Below are 17875 nucleotides of genomic sequence, written 5' to 3' on the forward strand. Positions count from 1 at the left end.
GCAGTGTATCAATACATTCAAACCTCTATATATGCCTCTTGGCATCTGCTACAGCATAAACACTCAGCTGATCTCAGACAACAAATACTTTCATTAAGTGTCACACTGGAAAAAAGCACCACAACACCTGAATGGTCCTGACGGATTCCCATCATACTCACAATACCTGCATCACATTAGATGGAAAAATACATTTGTGGACAAACGTAAAACAGAATAAAATACAATCTACAATAGGATTTTTAATTCAGCAGTCGTCTCGCTTGTTGTGCAAGACTCAGTTTTTGCCTCCCATGACTGTCACAAATTCCGTTTAAGCAGTATATAAACTATTTACTACATTATCCAGGATTCTTAAAAGAAAAACATCCTATTCTATAGAATGCATACTGCAGAGGAATTCATCTTACAAAACAAAGCCAAAAAGAAGAAGGAAGGTAATAAAGTCAAGTTGAGCTTGTCTTACCTTGTTCATGGCTCCAGGCTGTGGCCCTCTCAGTCCAGCTTGTCCCCCCATCTGCGGAGAGCCTTGCTGCAGTGTCTCAGCCAACAAGTTACCAGCACTACCCATTCCTGGATTTGGGTATGGCATATTAGGTCGTCCTCTGCCTGCTCCAATTGAACCGTTCATGACTTGCCCCTGCATCATCCCCTGTCCATTGCCTGCTGCCAACATCCCAGGATTCATGCCAGCATTCATCCCTGTGTTCATGCCCATGCCAGGCTGATTAACTGGGCTGTTTACTGTTGGCATCATTCCTGCTGCAGACTGGGCTGAAGGACCCTGGTTTGGTCCACTTGCACCCATTCCCATACTGGGAGAAGTCAACCCGGCCTGTGCCATGGGGCTTTTCACCATGCTGTTTAACATTCCCATTCCAGGACTATTTTGTTGGGTTTGATTTGCCATGCCCTGGCCAGGGCCACCAACTCCCATATTGAGATTTGGGGAGCTACCAGCCCGTAGAAGTTCAGACAGCTGCTTGTGTTTAGAGGCAGCATCTTGTGCCAAGCCAAGGCTGGTTTGCAGCTGATTAATGTCACCACCATTGGTGAGTCCCAGTTCTGTGGAGCTGATCAGTTCATCTGGCAAGTCATGTTCCAGATCAAAGAGTGATCCAAAATCTGAAAAACAAAAATTTTGTGAGAGGTCAGAGCAATCTTGAAGAAAAATTTTGTTCATTAGTTGCAAATTTTTTAATTTCAAGTAACTAGCAAGACTTCACTTTGTGTTCCAGCAAAATTCCCATATCAGTCGTTACTGAAAATTATCCAATTTGCCATGATAAAAGTGATTTCTAAACTTTACAGTCTAAACTAGAGAAGACCATTCTACTTCACTCTCCCACAACAGTTTGTGCTGAAAGATCACTGCATATCTCAGACTATAATCTTGCAACTTAAGATTGACAAGGAAGGAGAAAAAAATTGCATTAAAAAAATCCCACCACAGTTAGCCAATGGAATTAGACAGCAATTACTACAAAGAATTAAAAGGTTGATGGGAAAGCACTGTCTTCATTTTTAACTTTCAACAAACTCTGTCACTTTTGGTACAGACATAATATAAGTATCATAGTTTTTAAAAAGTTTACTATTTATAAAATAGAGTTGGGGTTTTGGGGTTTGTTTGTTTGATTTTTTAAGTTTCCACATCCAGTCATTCCCAGTACAAAACTGCAAAATTCCATTGAACTTCACTGGACAACCAATATCTTCCCACAACACTGTCAGAAAACAATCAAAGTAACCGTCCTGGCCACAAAGCTGTGAAAAAACACTAGGATGAAAAAATCAAATTCACATCTCAAGAGCCCATTCAAAGTAATCCCCAAGGTAGCTAAGTGGAGAAAAATTACTATTTGGGACATATAGACACAAGAATATTACACAGCACCCAGAAACCATTTGCTCAAGAAAACAGTAAGTTCTTATGTTTTCAAAAGCAGCACACACCTTGACCTGGATCTTTAGTCTATGGTAGATAGCACAAAAATAACCTAGAAAGTTTATGGCTAAAAGCTGAGGCCCTGTGTGATGTACCTACGTACAGCTAGGCTGTAAAGCTTAATATTTGGAATCTGAGAATACCTAGTAAAGGAAGGGTTTTTCAATTATTAGAACATTTCAGCACCACTTCTCCCAGAAAGGTCATTTTGTAGATGCTCTGTAGGAGGTATTGCACTGTATTTTCAAAAACTTAGATCTAGACAATTACCTAAAATACTACTCATTATCTCAGCAACTGCATTTAAAAGGAAATGTCAATTACACTGAATTCTAGAGAGGCTGGCAAGAGGACTTTGTCTAAACATAAATGGAAAAAGACTACTGCTAAACAGCACTTAAGTCACAAAAGCTCATCACATCAGCATTACATATCTCTACATTTTTCACCCAAACTGACAAACTCCAGTACTAACAGAGTTTCTACAACTTTGCAACTGTTATCACAGATAAGATCATGACTTAAGAATTCTGAAAATATGGTATGAGGTTGGCAAGAATGCGGGCATACCACAACAGAGGGTATTTTATAACTCCATTTATATATTCTTCATTACTGCAAAGCACCAGAGACAGATAGAAAATTTCCACTAAAGACTTATATTTTAAACTGTTAAAATCGGTTAGCCCATTCCTCATTAACGTAAGTCTCATGCTAAAAGTTACGCTTTGCTACACATACTAAGGACTAATCTTTCATTTGCATCACTAGTATTCTTCAGCATGACTGTCACTTTTGAAGATTCAGAAGCAAAGGAAGAATCAGAAGAATAAAGCTTTGTCCAAGTTTTCCTTTATTTAAAATTATGAGTTTAGAGTTTTGTGTCAGTAGACTCCTCAAAACACACACTCCCCCAAAACAACTTACAATGCTCAGTGGTTAGCTGAAGAATTAAATATGGATGATCATGGGAAGAGCTAGAGTAGAAGAGATCCTCAGATTCGAGGGGAGGTCAAGGAAATGGAGCAAGCAGACAAAAAATACATGACAGTTTACAACAGCTTCAACAGCACCTTAAGATGCCTCTTAGGATGACTCTAACAGGCAAATGTTGAAGCACTACATCCATAAAACACTCTGGCTAATACCCTGACAAACAGCCCATGAGTGAAAAAGGAGTAAAACATACAATCAGTAATTCACAAGTTAGTCTGCTGTCCAGAAAAAAAAAAAAAAGTTCTCCTTAACAATGAACAAAACTGAAATTGAAAGTGTCTGGAAAGAACAGGAACCAGCACAAACCCTGTAAGTACAACATAACCATAATGGCACACACAGCAACCTCCCATCTGCACATCAGGAAACAGCTGTATGGGTAAAGATGCCCACGAAGCTCAAAGGCCAGTCTGGTGATTGTACCTGGGGAAAAAGCTTGTGCTCTTGAACAGACAGGGTCCCCAAGACAGGATGAGTCCCAAAACAAAAATCCCCACTTTGCCTTTCTTGAGCTTAGACCATTGTATACCAAGACTCTCACAAAACCACCTGGCAAGTGTTCAGTAAATGTCTAAATAGGAAGAACTATTTTTTTTTTTCCCACACCATCAAAGAGCATTTTCTCAGAAAGACCCATTGAGATTATTTCAGATATAGCACTGCAAAAGGGCAGAGCAACTCTTGTTTTTGAGAGACAAAGATTTGTTCATCTTTCTTCACAAGAAAATATTAATCTGCTTCTCTGAAGATCTCATTCTTTTTGAAATTCTCCCTCCTCATAAATGAGAAGATAATACCAGCTTTAAGGCTTACCCGTTCATATCCAACTGGAGTATTCAGGTACAAGCTACCTGAGCTCCTTGGCCTGGTCATTCTGTGAGACCCGTGAACAGGAAGAAAAATATCATAAAAACTCAAAGTGTTTTTAATTATATTCATTAACATCTCAAACCACAAAAAAAATCAACAGCTGCATTAAAAAAACCACCACCAACGCAAAACTAAATATTTGTGAGATAATCCCAATCAGATTAGTTCTTTACATCAAAAAAACATAAATTGTTCTTTCCATATAAAACTAATTTGTTCAGATTTTTAATCCTAGAGAATATACAACACAAGATTCATCACAAAATACTATCAGCTACAAGCAAAAATCATGAGTAGTAAATATCAACAATGCAATATTCTGGTGCAAGTTTGGTCTTCTTGTAAGTCTTTTCCAAAACCAAAAGTTTGAAGTCTTCTTCAGCCAGTTGACAAACAACAAAACCAGAAAAAAAAAACAAAAACAAAAACAAAAACAAAAAACAAAAACAGTTGTTTGGTCAACTACGAAAATTACATTTTTAGTCAGCTGCCAGGGGGCAGAAGCTTTCAGACACAGGACTGAAACAGGAACAGTCTCAAAAGACCATAAAGATCAATAAGACTTTGTGTGTATCCGGCAAGAGTTGTAATCCATTTCACAGTCTTTTACATGTAACACATATCCTAATGACCACTGTAGAGAGTTCCACCTGTGGCCAAAAACTGACAAGGCTGGTCCAGACAGCTCAGGCCACGTGAAAATAATGGCACATACACTCAAACAAGAGCTGAAGGCATAGCTTAAGACAATGGTGATAAACATTCATAGAACCGATTGACTTCCCAGTAGTATGGGAAGTACAGAGTCCACTGCAAGCCTTGCAGCCTGTTTCATTAAGGATACCCACAAAAAATTCTTACTAAAAGAAGCTTGTGGGAAGGTGAAGGAGGCAGATTAGTCCTGCAATGGTTTGTCTACCCAATTCATAATCCCTGAAGATCTTAGAGTGTAATCAGACACAGAAAAATCAGGATGTAACAGAACAGACAGCATCTAGCCTAAGAGCCCCAAACCATCCAGTAACATGCAGGCAGTAAGAGGCAGAGCTATATCCTGATCTCAATGGAGTAGCACAGAGTGATTCCACATTATGTTATTCACAGTATTATTAGTGTATTGCTTCCCATAGGTAACAAGAAGATACAGAGTAGATTGCTACTGCCACCTACGATTCAAAGCAAAGAGAAGGAAAGTTGCTCTACAAAACAACATCTAAGCAGGTAATTAGAAAGTCTTTACCTGAGGTAGTCTCAACATGCAGCGGCATATAATAATTCCATTGAGGAAATGCACCACTACTGAACACTTAAGCAAGTCTTCTTTATAGAGTCAAGAAACTGGCCTGACTTGCCCTTACTACGTTAGATCTGTAGTGAGAAAGTGGGTCAGAAAAGACAGTAAGTAGATGGAGCAGGTCCGTTTCTTTCAATGGCAGTCCAGTTAGACTGGATTAAGTAACATGAACTGCACCCTGAACTGTGAGAAAGCAACTTCAAAAATCAGTATCCTAACCTGTATTGCATCCTATGGATTATTTTCTTAGCTTTGGACCCTACAAAGAACTGACTTCCAAGAAGTCTGCCTTTGACAGTGTCTGGTCTGCAAGATGAACAGAAACTGAGAGCCTGGGTTGGAAACCCACCTGGCACCAAAATTGAATCTGTACTAGTTTGAAGTCCAAGTGTGCAATCAAGATTCTTAAGTCAGTAAGACATAGGTGCCTTATGAGCAGCCAATTCTCAAACAAATGACTACGTAGTTATTTCAAGCTTGTTTTACTGCGAGATCACCTGGCAGCACCGGTGATGTAACAGCCCTCAAAGCATGCAAGGCAGAGATTTCTGACAATGCAAGGAAAATATACCCACACTAACTACACTTTGCAAAGAAAGCCACATGTGGGTTCAAGTGGCACATGCTAGTTTCTTCTGCGTGCTTTCTAGCCTATAGCCATGATTCAGTTGTTTTCTCATTTCTGGATTGAGACAACAGACCTCTATTCACCTTTCAGAATAACATAAGCATTTCTATCAATACGGAGATTATCTGGTTCTAGTAAATACACAGCAGTGAATAATACTAGTTTTCTAAGAACTTGCCCACATGCTACAAAATATCAAGAACACTTTTACTCTCATGTGTACTGTACCCTCGGACTCAATATTTTCAAGCATTCAATCTCCAGGAAGAGTTGGTGTATCTGAAGAAACAGCATCATGTGAACAGTGACACCCGAAGAACCCGGCATGGCAGACAGGTAAGACAACAACTTACTCCAGTGGTTACCTCATTACTGATATTACAGAGGTAGGAGGCTTTACAGGTCCTGTCCCTGCACCCTATTTATATTATGTTCTGAACACAGACATATCAAATTAGAAAGCTGCTGAACAGTCACCTTTCTGCACAAATGTTTCTGGGCTCCAGAAATACATCAGTGGATCAAATTATATCACAGTCATTAGGTTCACAATGAAACAAGTGGACAAGGCTTAATACAGGACACTGAATACAAAGCATGCATGTGACAGGGTTGACAGGAGCCACAGATGATGTTGGACTTCACAGAAAATATGGTACCTTTGCTGTGCTTTCAGATAAAGAATAACAAAAAGCTGCTGAGGTCAGTATCTTCCCTGCATGGTGACAGGAAAGCTCCCCAGGAATTGAACAGGGCCTGAATTTAACAGAGAAAGTGCCTAGAAGATACAACCTATATCCCAGAGAAACCAGCCATTCAAGCAGTCAAGCACCAGCATCACAGGCCCTAAAATGTATTGCCTGAAATGCCCTAAAAAATAAAAGCCAGAACTCAAAACATAAAATTAAAAAAGGCAGCACAAGGAGACACATTCTCACAAGACAATTTTCAGGTATCCATGAAAATGCAAAAGCAAAGGTGAAGCACAGACATGAAACAAAGTGCTAATAAAGAAAGTCATCAGTTTCCAAGGCCTCTGCAATGGCAGAAAATTAAGCTAGACATGTTTAGGCAATTTTATCAGGGGAAAAAAACATGTCTGAGAAAGAGGCAAAAACTCTTAAGATTCCTACCAGGTGGGTGTGAGAGAATTTTGCTACACAGCATTTTGGAGATCAGATGTCTTCTTACCATTAAAGCCCATTACAGGAGAAGACTTTTCATTTAGCTCCTCTGTGAAGCCACAATTACCCAATGGTAGCAAAAACTCTGCCAAACCGTTTTTTCTACCTTAAAATGTAGAGTTAATTTAAATTAATCTAGTAACTTGATGCAAGACAAAGGGGCAAAAATTCAACATCAGTTTAAAATACTGAAGTCAAGATTCACCATTGCAACTACTGCTTCCAAAATCCCAGGACAGCAGTCCCTGTATAACCCTAAGCATCACCCACTCCCAAAGTGGAGGTGTGATGCAGAGGTCTTCACTATTACTTACACAACAGCAACTGGGGATTCTTATTTTGTAGTGTGCTATTTGGGTAACAAAGTCTTCAGCACTGGAATTTCATATTAATTCTATTCCCTGCAAGAAACTGCGGAAGCACTGGCTGTTTCCCCGCTGATCCAGAAAAGACCTGAATTTGCTCACCACATCAAGAAACTTGGTAATTTGAAGACAGACTGCAAATGATACAAGCAGAAAACACGCCTAAAAAGGACACACTCAAAACCCCTGGAAGACAGCAAGCACAGAGGCACAAAACATGTTAGCACATCATTGTAGCGCACTGAGTTCAGGCACCGATTTTTAAAAACAAGCAAGGGTTTGTTGGTCGAGAAGGTTCAAATTCACCACCTAGAACGCACATGGTTTCATCATTAATTGTAACAATCGAATATAAATATAAGTGTCCTATCGAAGACTATTTTAGGACCCATCACATTTAATATTTTAAGATATCCTAACCCCTATTCAAACACTGGTGTCAAAACCATCAGCTCTTAATTTTGCAAAGTCTCAGTAATCTGCAAGTTTAAGTCCTACTTGTCCCAAACTAAGATAAAGAGAAATGCCAATTTGAGTAGACTTGGGTTGATCTCTGGTTTTGGCAACTTCAGAAGAAAATTGTATTCATAACAAACTGTTTTCATTTTCATAATTCTATTCAAAGTTCTTTAAAAAACACTGTTTAGAGGTACAGATGATAGCAGGTGTTTACCACTGAAAATAATAATGAAAATTAAATGGAATATGGAATTGTAGCTGTTACAGAGAAACAGAAGTGGTGTAATCATATGGAAAAGACTAGGTACAGGAATCAACACAGAGTACATTTAATATTTTAACTTAAGGGGGAGTTTCAGAGACACTGTTGTTTGTGTACCTGCCTACTCACACTTTCAACCAACACAATGCAAAGATACTAGTTTCGGCATCACTGGTGACTCAAATAAAACAAAAAAGTTTAGAAGTTTTAATTCCAAAATGCTCAAGTCACACATTTAATAAGTCCCTTGTGAACATGTTGCTATTTGCATAAACTTCATTGGGCTACCTTCATCTTTATTGAAAAGTCCGTAAATTAGTATTCTTATTCCCAAGAGTACCCCATGTATGCCACCAAAATTCCCATAAGACCACCTTAAGTTAACTACTGTTGGTCTGTGGTATCATTAAACACTGAGAATGGTATTTCAGTCAGGAATCTGATAAATTCTGGATCACTGTGCGCACAGTGCTGGGAAGTTCGAGATGCCTTGCTGGTCTGCTATGCTGGTCGGCACAAAATGGGTACATGCAGCTAGGAAAAGCGCACTCATGTGCACAAACACACTGAATCAGTTTCAATTTAGAAGTGATTACAAGTCAGTTTCAAGAAAAAAGTAAAGTTCACATTACTGTCAAGTTAACAACAAGTTTGAAATGATGCAATCTGTATATACAATTACCAAAAAGTCAAGTCCATTTTCCAAGTATTACTGACTTGAGTCCAGCCGACATTACTCCCAAGTAAAATAAAAAATGCTGAATTTATGTACAAAAATATATATAAAAGTAAACAAAAAACAGAACTCTTGATTGCCTACAGCTCTTGAAATTATGAATACGTAAAAGGCAGTTGAGCTTCAGCAGAATTTGTACTGAGCAAGACATATGCCAGCATTTTCCCAGATTTTTTTTTATTACTATTCTAAAAAACCCTGAGAATTAGATTATTTTACTACAAAACCAGAAAATAAATAAATAAATAAATTGTGATTCTGCAACCAAACACATACAGTTCAAAACTCTACCTACATCTCCTACAGAGATGCAACAAAAAGTGCAGTAGAGGTGCTTCGCACATCAAGTAGAAAAGAGCAAAATCTTTCTCTGCCCCATCTCACAGCCACCAATAACAGAAAGGTCTTGTACCTGACTTGCACTTTTTTTGTACAAATCCTAGTTTGGACCACTATTTCATCTCTTTGCTATTCCTACAAACACAATGATGTTGTCAACCAAACCACAAGTTACTACGCTTTGAAATAATCAGAATCCAACACCCCTTTTTCTCATTTTCTTCAAGAAGTGTTGTAAGAAATGCATGTTTGAAGAAGAATACAGCATGTCAAGTTTTTAAGATACCTTTAACTACATTCATATGCCAATCCATTTTAAAGGAACTTGTTGCTATTTAGGAAGAGAACAAAGTCGTGTTTTCAGATTCGTCAGTACTGCTCAGGGAGAGGATTTCTGTGAATTGCCCTAGTTCAAGTTCTACTTGAAGTTCTGTGTAACCGCAGATGTTTTGTCAGTGCATACATCCATACACAGAGACAGATGTATTTTACTTCAGCCTGCTGCTACACTTTAAGTAAAGACAGAAAAGCCAAATCCTTGGAGACAGGTGCGCATTGTTTATCTGTCAGTGAAATCTACACAGCAAAATTATCCCATTTGTCAAATAATAAATCTAAATGACTTTTCGCCAAGCTCTCTCAGAGGGGGCACTAGTTCGGCTGATGAGAAAGGTTAAATTAGTATCATTACATGGTTGGAACAGGCACTGAAAGGCTGCTCCTGCTAAAGCAGCTAAGCAAGACGCTGAAGTGACACACTGGAGATAATGAAACAGTCTACAGAGATTTTGCAAGAAATACTCACTAAATCATACAAAATTAAAATCTAATAAGGTCATTTTCTCTAAGTTGTAATAGTACAAGAAACCAGAATGCCTACAGTAGGAGTTCAGCCTTTATCTGTAGTACCTTATAAAACCTACATCCCCTAAAAATATACACTAAACCTTAGAGTCCACTATACCATTCCCAGATATACTTGGGTTTTCTACAAATAAACAACTGACCAATAACCTGAACCAGGGACACTCTAGACTAAATCCAAACCCTGCTTTAGGACCATGAGGGACAAGACCCATAGGTTAGTAGGGTTTTTTTTATCTAGGATTTAAATTCCCAAGTTCAGCAACAAAGCTTTTCCCTGAAATATCAAACTTATGAATCTGTATTTTTAAGATGCAGCTGTAAACTTGTTTTCAAGTCTCAAAGGTTTTTTATTTCTAAGTGCTCAAGATTCAGTTTTACATCACAATATGTATGGGTTTTGTGTCGTGGTGGATATTTCCTTAAAAAAAAAAAAAGGTTCATAACACTGCTCAGAAAAAAGTACATACACACACAATCCACTTGGTGAAAGGGTAGAGGAAAAAAGCAGAGATACAGTAGTTTGAAAATCTATGAGGTTCAAAAGTCTGCAAGACCTACTTTTAAAAAGTTACTAAGCACCACATGAATGATTGGTTTACTTTTAAAAAAGGAAATCTTGTAGACTTAAACTATCTTAACTTACACTTACTCCTAATGCAGTTACTTCTAGTACCTATTCAGCTACAAGGCAAAGATGCCCATTTTTGCCACACAAGCATCCACCACTGCAATACTCAATTTACAGCATATGCCATCCATTTAACCATGTTTTAATGCATCTCTCATTACAAATACTTGGGGGGAAAAAAATGTGGTTTTCAATAGGGATAAAAATATTTTAACTGATGGCTCTAAGTTAAATGCAGCTAATAACTTTGTCTTAAACATTAGCCAGAAAGCAGATTTGTGAAAAGTGTTTAATTTTAAAAGTAGTACAAACAAACAGTAGGGAAAACAGCATAGCTGTCCAAAAACAAATGAAAACCCTGCATATGCCTCTGGAAAACACAGCGATATAAGATTGATATAATATGATTCATTTTGAGCAAAGAAACATCCTGACACATTTGGAACAAACAAAAGATGAGTATCAGTCAAAATTGCAGTAGTCCAGGTGAGAAGTTTCGTTAAAAGTCTTACACCTTTGATGTAAAGGAGAATAAAGTTTCAAAGGTCAGAAGCAGTTCCTGAAAAAAAAAAAAAAAAAAAGGGGGAACATATAGACTTTACAAAAAGATGGGTACTGAAAGGGAGATTGAAGATACGCTATTACTCAGAAAAACTCGACTTCTGGATATAGTAAACTGAAGGATGTTAAGACACATACCACAAATACGTAACTCAATCTCCGATATAACACATGACAACTAATCGAAGAAAGCTGGCTTCCAATATTACAGCAAGCCAGAAACACTAAGCACTTCAAAATCCTGTTTTCAGATCTAACAACCCAAAGACATGATGCCGTACAGCCATGCTGCAGCAGAGGGTATACTCCATTTTTATTCCTTGATGAAACACAGCAGTTCTGAACTTGGAGCCCAAAAAACTTTCCTAGTCTGCAGTAAACATGTTTTTTCTAAAGGGGGGCTGTAAAAGATTATTAAACTCTCCCTTCCTGAATATACCACATGGAAATCTGTACATGGCAATTTCAGTGCACCTGCATTACTGCAGGAAAAAAAAAAAAAATATCAAGGGGTTCACAAATAAAAAAATATATATATATATAAAAATCACTGGTTTAAGTCATCCAGCTAAAATATATCTTTATGAAAGACTTCCACTAATTTACTCAAGAACATAACTCTTCAGGTTGTAGTAAACTTATTCTGTTAGAGTTACTGGGGGAAAAATAGACTGGTGTACCCCGCTTTGCTAATACAATGTTTAAGAAAGTCTTGTCAATCTAGATGCAAGATATCAAAACAGTGTTTCTACCAATAAGGAAAGGTAAGCAAAATGAGCTACACTGGCAAACCAATGTATCAATGTAATGTACTTACATCAATGTAACCATGCTGGGACAGAAGAGCTGTGCCAGCACACAGTGTCACAAACTCACATCCCACACTAAGGATACTGTACCAACAAGAGGTGACCCCACCATAGAGCTGTAATAGCTTTAGAAAACTTAACATCTGGGCAAGATACATCTATAATTACCATTCTTCTTTGCAACAAATTTAACATTTAAATAGAAAAAAAAAAGTTGTAGAAAACCTCTGGCAGTTTAAGAGAATCCACAGTGTCCTTTCTGCTCCTGAAGCTTATTCTGCAACTACACAACATTTAAGAAAAAGATGACACCATTCAAAAATTCATTACTAATATACTACACAACACTGACAATACCAAGACTTTCTAAATTACTTCAAAATAAACTTTATTACAAAATGTGCTACAAACATTTCAGTCTCCTTTTAAGTCTATCTTATTCTTCCCTCCGAAAGAAGCAATTGGCATTAACAAAGCAACTCAAAACTACACTAATACAGCACGTTCTATGGCAATGCAAATTCTGAGCAGGGAACACACAAACCATTTAAGACAGAAGAAGATGCGGCACTGCAACAACAGTGGGAAATGCAGCTGTATTTGACTGCTGCCAATAAATCAAGTTTATTAGGACAATCTTTACCTACTACTTTTATAGAAGAAAACCACCAGCATTTGAGTTTAGCATATTCCAAGCCCAGGACATCAGTATCATCCAGGTCTACAGCAAAAATATGAGTGAATTAAGAGATTCCACTTCATCTTCAATATAAATACACTTCTGCAAGTTTGGGAATAAGTTAACTAGAGACATTCATTGTTTCTAGGTATCTAACAAGCTAAAGCAGTATTTCAGATTAAGAAATGAGTCCAAAAGTTAACAGCAAAACACACTGAAAGATCCACTATGCACATGCGCTGGAAAAAGTTTCATCAATGGGTGCGAATTTCTTACTTTCTTCCTTCCCTCTAATGATGCTGTGAATCTGTCAGTTTTAAAAAGAGCGCTTGAGTAAGTACATAAGCGCCATGTTATTTATTTTCTATAATTAACTAAGGAGTGGGAGCAATACAACAGATTCTATAAGTGGAATTTACTTAATGAAAGTTGCTTGCACTATTCCAAAGCAAATTTAAGGAGCAGATAGGTTAAAAAAAAAAAAAGTAAACTTCAAAGCAGCTTCCCACAACAGCAAAAGTGGGACAAGAAAAGCTGCAGTCTCTCCAGCAGCAAATGAAAAAATATAACTCTGAAAACACGCTTATTAATTAAAAGGTTTGATTTTCTTTAAATAAAGTAATAGAAATGATATAATGTTAAACAACACAGAAAATTCAACTGTCCCAGATCCACGTAAGTTGTCAACAAAAAAAAACGCAGAGGAGTAAGAATTCTTCAACAGTTTTTATGCAGCACAAACTGTTCGCACCACTATGAACCTCTGCATAGTTACCAAGTGATGACAACCTCAATCACTTTCAGAAAAATTATCTCCGTTGTGTACTCCTGAAACTGTCCAACAATCCCTAGTGTTCCACCATAACTTTAAAAAGTTCATTTATTAAATGGCTCAGTAAAGAAACAATTAAAATAGACTATTTTGTTAAAATCTACACCAGTTAAGCTGAAATGTATTCACAAATGATCCGAACCTTATTTGATCACAAACATCTTAACTTAGATACATGTTCATCTGAATAAAAATATATCTTTAACTTCCATATTTTGAAGTATTAGGACTTCTCTCACAAAATACATTTTTATTTTACCTCCCTAAACAGAGCAAGATAACCACCATCAAGACAATATAAAAACAGTTACAACTGAATAAAGTACTGGTTTCTAAGTCCAGCAAATAAACCCAACAACTAGCTCTAGCTAAAGAGCAGCTTTTCCAATCCTCTTTTACTCTCTTAATAAAGACCTGTTGATATTAGGAACAGTCATGTCTTCCAGTTACAACATAATATTACCTCCATCTAATATCTCTGCAAGGTACAAACAAACTGTTCAAAACTAACATGTCATTCACCTAGAGAAAGCCAAAAAACAAAATTTTGAAGATGATTCCAAGTAGAATCACATCCACTGATTGACCAAAAACCACCTACTAAAAGGTTCTGTTTACTGTCAAATGAGGTTTGTTTTTTGTTTTTAACTCCAACAACTCCTTCTTGCCAGCTGTAACCACACTGAACAAGACCACCAGTGGCATCAGAAATGTCACCACTCACCAGACTGGCAGGAGGCCCCCTCTGCATCTCATAGTGCTACAGAAGTTTCTTTTCCCTATGTTTCCCAAAGCAGAGGCTAAAAAGATGAAAAGTGAGTTCAAAGAAACTCCTATGGGACAGGTAATCAAGTACTCTCATAGCTAAATAACACCAAATACTCATCTGCTTCGCAAGAAGCATTGAAAAGCTAAACAGCCCTTTGTTATTCCCTCTCCCCCCCCAGTACAACCAGTGACTATTTGCTAGGGATCCGGACACCTAAGATTTCCAGCCTCCCATCTGCTTTCACAGCATCACCAAAGACTTCTGCAGGACTGCAGAGAAGTCCCTCTATCTTCACAGCCCTTAAGCCTACAGGGAAATTTCAGACATTTTGGTCTCGCAGCAAAGAAATGGGAGACGCAAGATGAACTGCACTCCATATTGATTCTTAATGCAAATAAGGTGAAACAACATTTCATTTCTAAGAAGAATCTTGATAAACCTTATGCTCCAAGCTTGGGATCTGGATTTTTGTTTTAACTGTTTTTTTCCCAAAGTCGATGGTCTATTTGAATCAGAACAGCAGTTTTTAGATACCCTTCTGCAAGGAAGAGTAAGAAGGATTGTAAAAAAGAAATCAAATAAGCAGACTGCATGTAAGAAGAAAAAGGGAAAATAGAGAAATCTCATTTCTAAACAAGCTGTAAAAACCCTTGTGTATGCAAAATAATTAAGACACAAGACACATTTGTGTGTACAAATGTACACATGCAATTCAACAATAAAGTGTACAAAAGCATCATCTTCAGCACTATTTCGTATTTCTGCAACTGGCGTTAAAGGCATATGCTTAGCAAGGAGCTCAGTAATAGCTCCTATTGTGACATGAAAATGCCAAATTTTTAAGTGTTATCTGCAGTTGCTCAAAAGCAACTTCCAAAATACCAGAAGGGCAAAAACACCCGAACATCCTCCCTATGCCATTAACGCCAATAGATTCAAACGGAGCGAAAACGGGAGAAACAGACAGAAAGGACGAAGGCAGGCACGAGTAACAGCAGCGAGAAGGAGATTTAGGCAGAAGAGGGGAGAAAAGGGGCAATAATTGCAGCACGGAGAGGTGGGGAGGGCCCGGACCCCGAGACTGACCTGTGCCGTCGCTGGCAGACACGGAGAGCGCCGGTGAGGAGAGTTTAGGCCGCTTGGCTGAAGGCGGGCCCGGCTCCACCACATTCTCGGCCATTTTTAATTCTTTTTTAGACAATCACTCAGAGCAGAGAGGCGGTGGGGGGAGAACCCCGAAATCTTCACCTTCTTCTCGGGCCCCCAGTCGGCTGAAGAACAATAAGGCCGAGAGCGAGCAAGGAGGATCCGGCGGAGGAGGGGGCCAAGTTCCCCTTTTTCTGCCCCTCGGGCTCCGGGAGGGCGGCAGCGGAGCAGCGGGGAGAAGGTAGGAGCTGGGGTGGGGGGAGCGAAGCGGTCTCTTCCCCCAAGCGAAAGGGCTGATCGAAGATGAGAAGAGCAGGTAGAGCCCCCGCCAAAAAAAAAAAAAGAAAAAAAAAAAAAAAAAAGCTGGTGGTTTATGTTGTTTGGTTGTTTTTTGTTTTGGTTTGGTTTTTTTCAGTAAAATTAATCCCGGCTGTTGTGCTGCTGGTGCTTCCTCGCCACTGCCACCATCATCTTCTTCATCCTTCGGGGGGTCTCCTCCTCCTGCTGCCTCCTCACTGCCGCCATCAGCCTCTTCCTCCTCGGCGCCGTCCTCCTCCTCCTCATCGCCACAAGGAGGCGGGCGAAGGAGGGGAGAGGAGGAGGAAAAAAGAAAAAAAGATCACCGTCCTCTAGCAGCGGCTCCTTCCCCCTCCAACACCACCCTGCAAAAAAACACCCACCGCCAGCGACAGGGCTGGGGGGGAGGCGGCGGGGGGAGCGGCCAGGCGTGCGCGGGGTCCCCAGCTCCACTCGCTTCTTCCTCGCCCGTCGCTAATGGCTGCAGAAAGGGGAGCTGTAAGGATGAGGAGGGTGAGGATAAGTCCCAGGAGTCTCCGCTTCACATCTTGTTGTGCAGGGAAGGAGGAGGGGTTGTTGTCCTGATGGAGGCAGCACCGATCGCGGGATGGGAAGGTGGGGGGCGGGTTTCAACACCCTCTCTGCCCCCCCACCCCCTTCTTCTTTCCTTTCCCCTTCCTCTTTCTCTCGCTCTCAGTTGCAGGCTGCCCCCCCCTCCGGCGCAGGCAGAGGGGCAGGAGCGAGGAGGAGGAGGAGGAAGAAGCCGGCCCCTCCCCCCCTCTCTGCCTACCTTCCCCTCTCCCGGGCGGCCGAGGATGGTTGCGGGCGCTGGCGCCGGGCAGGGAGGGGGCTCCCCGGCTCCGCTACGCTGGGCGCAGAAAGCGAGGGAGAAAAACCTCGGGCGCTGTTCGGGCGCGGCGGGGACTCGCTCTTCGCCTCTGCGAGGGTGGGGAAGGAAGCGAAGAGGTTGGTAGTCGAGGGGGAGAGAAGGAGGAGGAGGCCGCTCAGCGACCCCTCCGAAAGGAGAAGGAGGGTGAAATTAAAAATAACAAAATAGAAGAAAAAATTACGCCGGGGGAAGGCGGGGGACTCGCCTCGCGGTGGGTTAAATGGCCGGGAGGGGGAGGGGGTCCCGGCGCTCCCCGGCGGGGGGGTGGGGCGGGACAGCGCAGGCAGCGCGGGGCCCGAGCGCAGGCTCCCTACTGCCCCTGCCTGGCGCTCAGCGCCGGCCCGGCTGCGGCTGCTCCTGGGGCGTGTGTGGCGGAGCGGGGGCTGAGGGGAGCGGGGGAGAGAAAGAAGTCGGGGAGAAAGAGAAGAGAAAAAAGGGGGAGAGAGAGAGAAGAGAGAGAGGTCGGGCAGGCTGGCGCGGGGTGGGGGGGGGGTTGCTTCTGGGCTCCTCGCTTCTCTCCCCGTCCCCTGGCCGGGCCCCTGGGTCTCTCTGCGCTGCCCTCCCCCTGGCTCGCCCCGTCCGGCTCGGCCTCTCGCTCCCTCCCTCAGTCGCTCACACACAAACAAAATGGCGGCTGTTGTTTCTTCACTCTCCCGAGTCCTCGGAGGGAAGCGAGCGGCGGCGGCGGCGGCCGGAAATGAGCCAAGAGAAAAAAGGGGGCGGGGCCAGGCCTGGGGGCGGGGCCCGGCGGCGTTGGCGCACACAATGGAACGCGGGGGGCTGGCGTGCTGCGGGGGGGGGCGAGCAGAGTGGACCCGCCCGGCTGTCGTCACGAGACCACGTTCGCCCAATCAGCGGCTGCCTCTCGCCAGGCTCTTCCGCAAACTCCCCTGGCTCCGCCCCTTAAAGGCAAAGGCGATTTTTATTAAAAAAAAGAAGGCTCCTCCTCCCGTCTTCACTCACGCTCTTTTCTGTCGGCCGAAAAGTGTCCGCCGGCGGCCCGGGAGAGGCCGCCCGTAACCCGCGGCCCGGGACCGGCGGCCGCTCCGCCCCGGTGCCCGCGGCCCGGTGGGCTGAGGGGCCGGCGGGGCGAGCGGGTTTGTCCCGCCGCTGCCCTCCCTTTCTCCCTCCCTCATGGGTGTCGGCGCCCGGTCGGTTCCCCGCGGCGCCGGCGGGCGGGGCGCTCCTGCCGCCGGTCCCGGGCCTTGCTGCGCCACAGACATGGCAGCCCGGGCTGGGAGGGAGGCCCCGGGGCGGCGCGGCTCCCGAGCGGGGGTACAGCCCCCCCGACCTGCGGGAAGCGGGGGTGTGAGCAGC

The 17875-nt window shown here is 41.8% G+C and overlaps 1 protein-coding gene across 1 annotated transcript in view; it reads right to left on the minus strand.

Moving 5' to 3' along the window:
* The window catches only part of EP300 (E1A binding protein p300), a 62850-nt gene extending 47115 nt beyond the window's left edge, over positions 1 to 15735 (minus strand). The window contains exons 1-2 of the mRNA XM_065046350.1: positions 15313 to 15735; positions 467 to 1125 (exon numbers count right to left, since the gene is read on the minus strand). Coding sequence (XP_064902422.1) covers positions 467 to 1125; positions 15313 to 15406 — 753 coding nt within the window. The 5' untranslated portion in view covers positions 15407 to 15735. The remainder of the gene's footprint in view (positions 1 to 466; positions 1126 to 15312) is intronic.
* Between the last annotated feature and the right edge of the window lie 2140 nt (positions 15736 to 17875).

This window comes from Columba livia, chromosome 1 (genome assembly GCF_036013475.1).
Source record: "Columba livia isolate bColLiv1 breed racing homer chromosome 1, bColLiv1.pat.W.v2, whole genome shotgun sequence".
Taxonomy (NCBI): Eukaryota; Metazoa; Chordata; class Aves; order Columbiformes; family Columbidae; genus Columba; species Columba livia.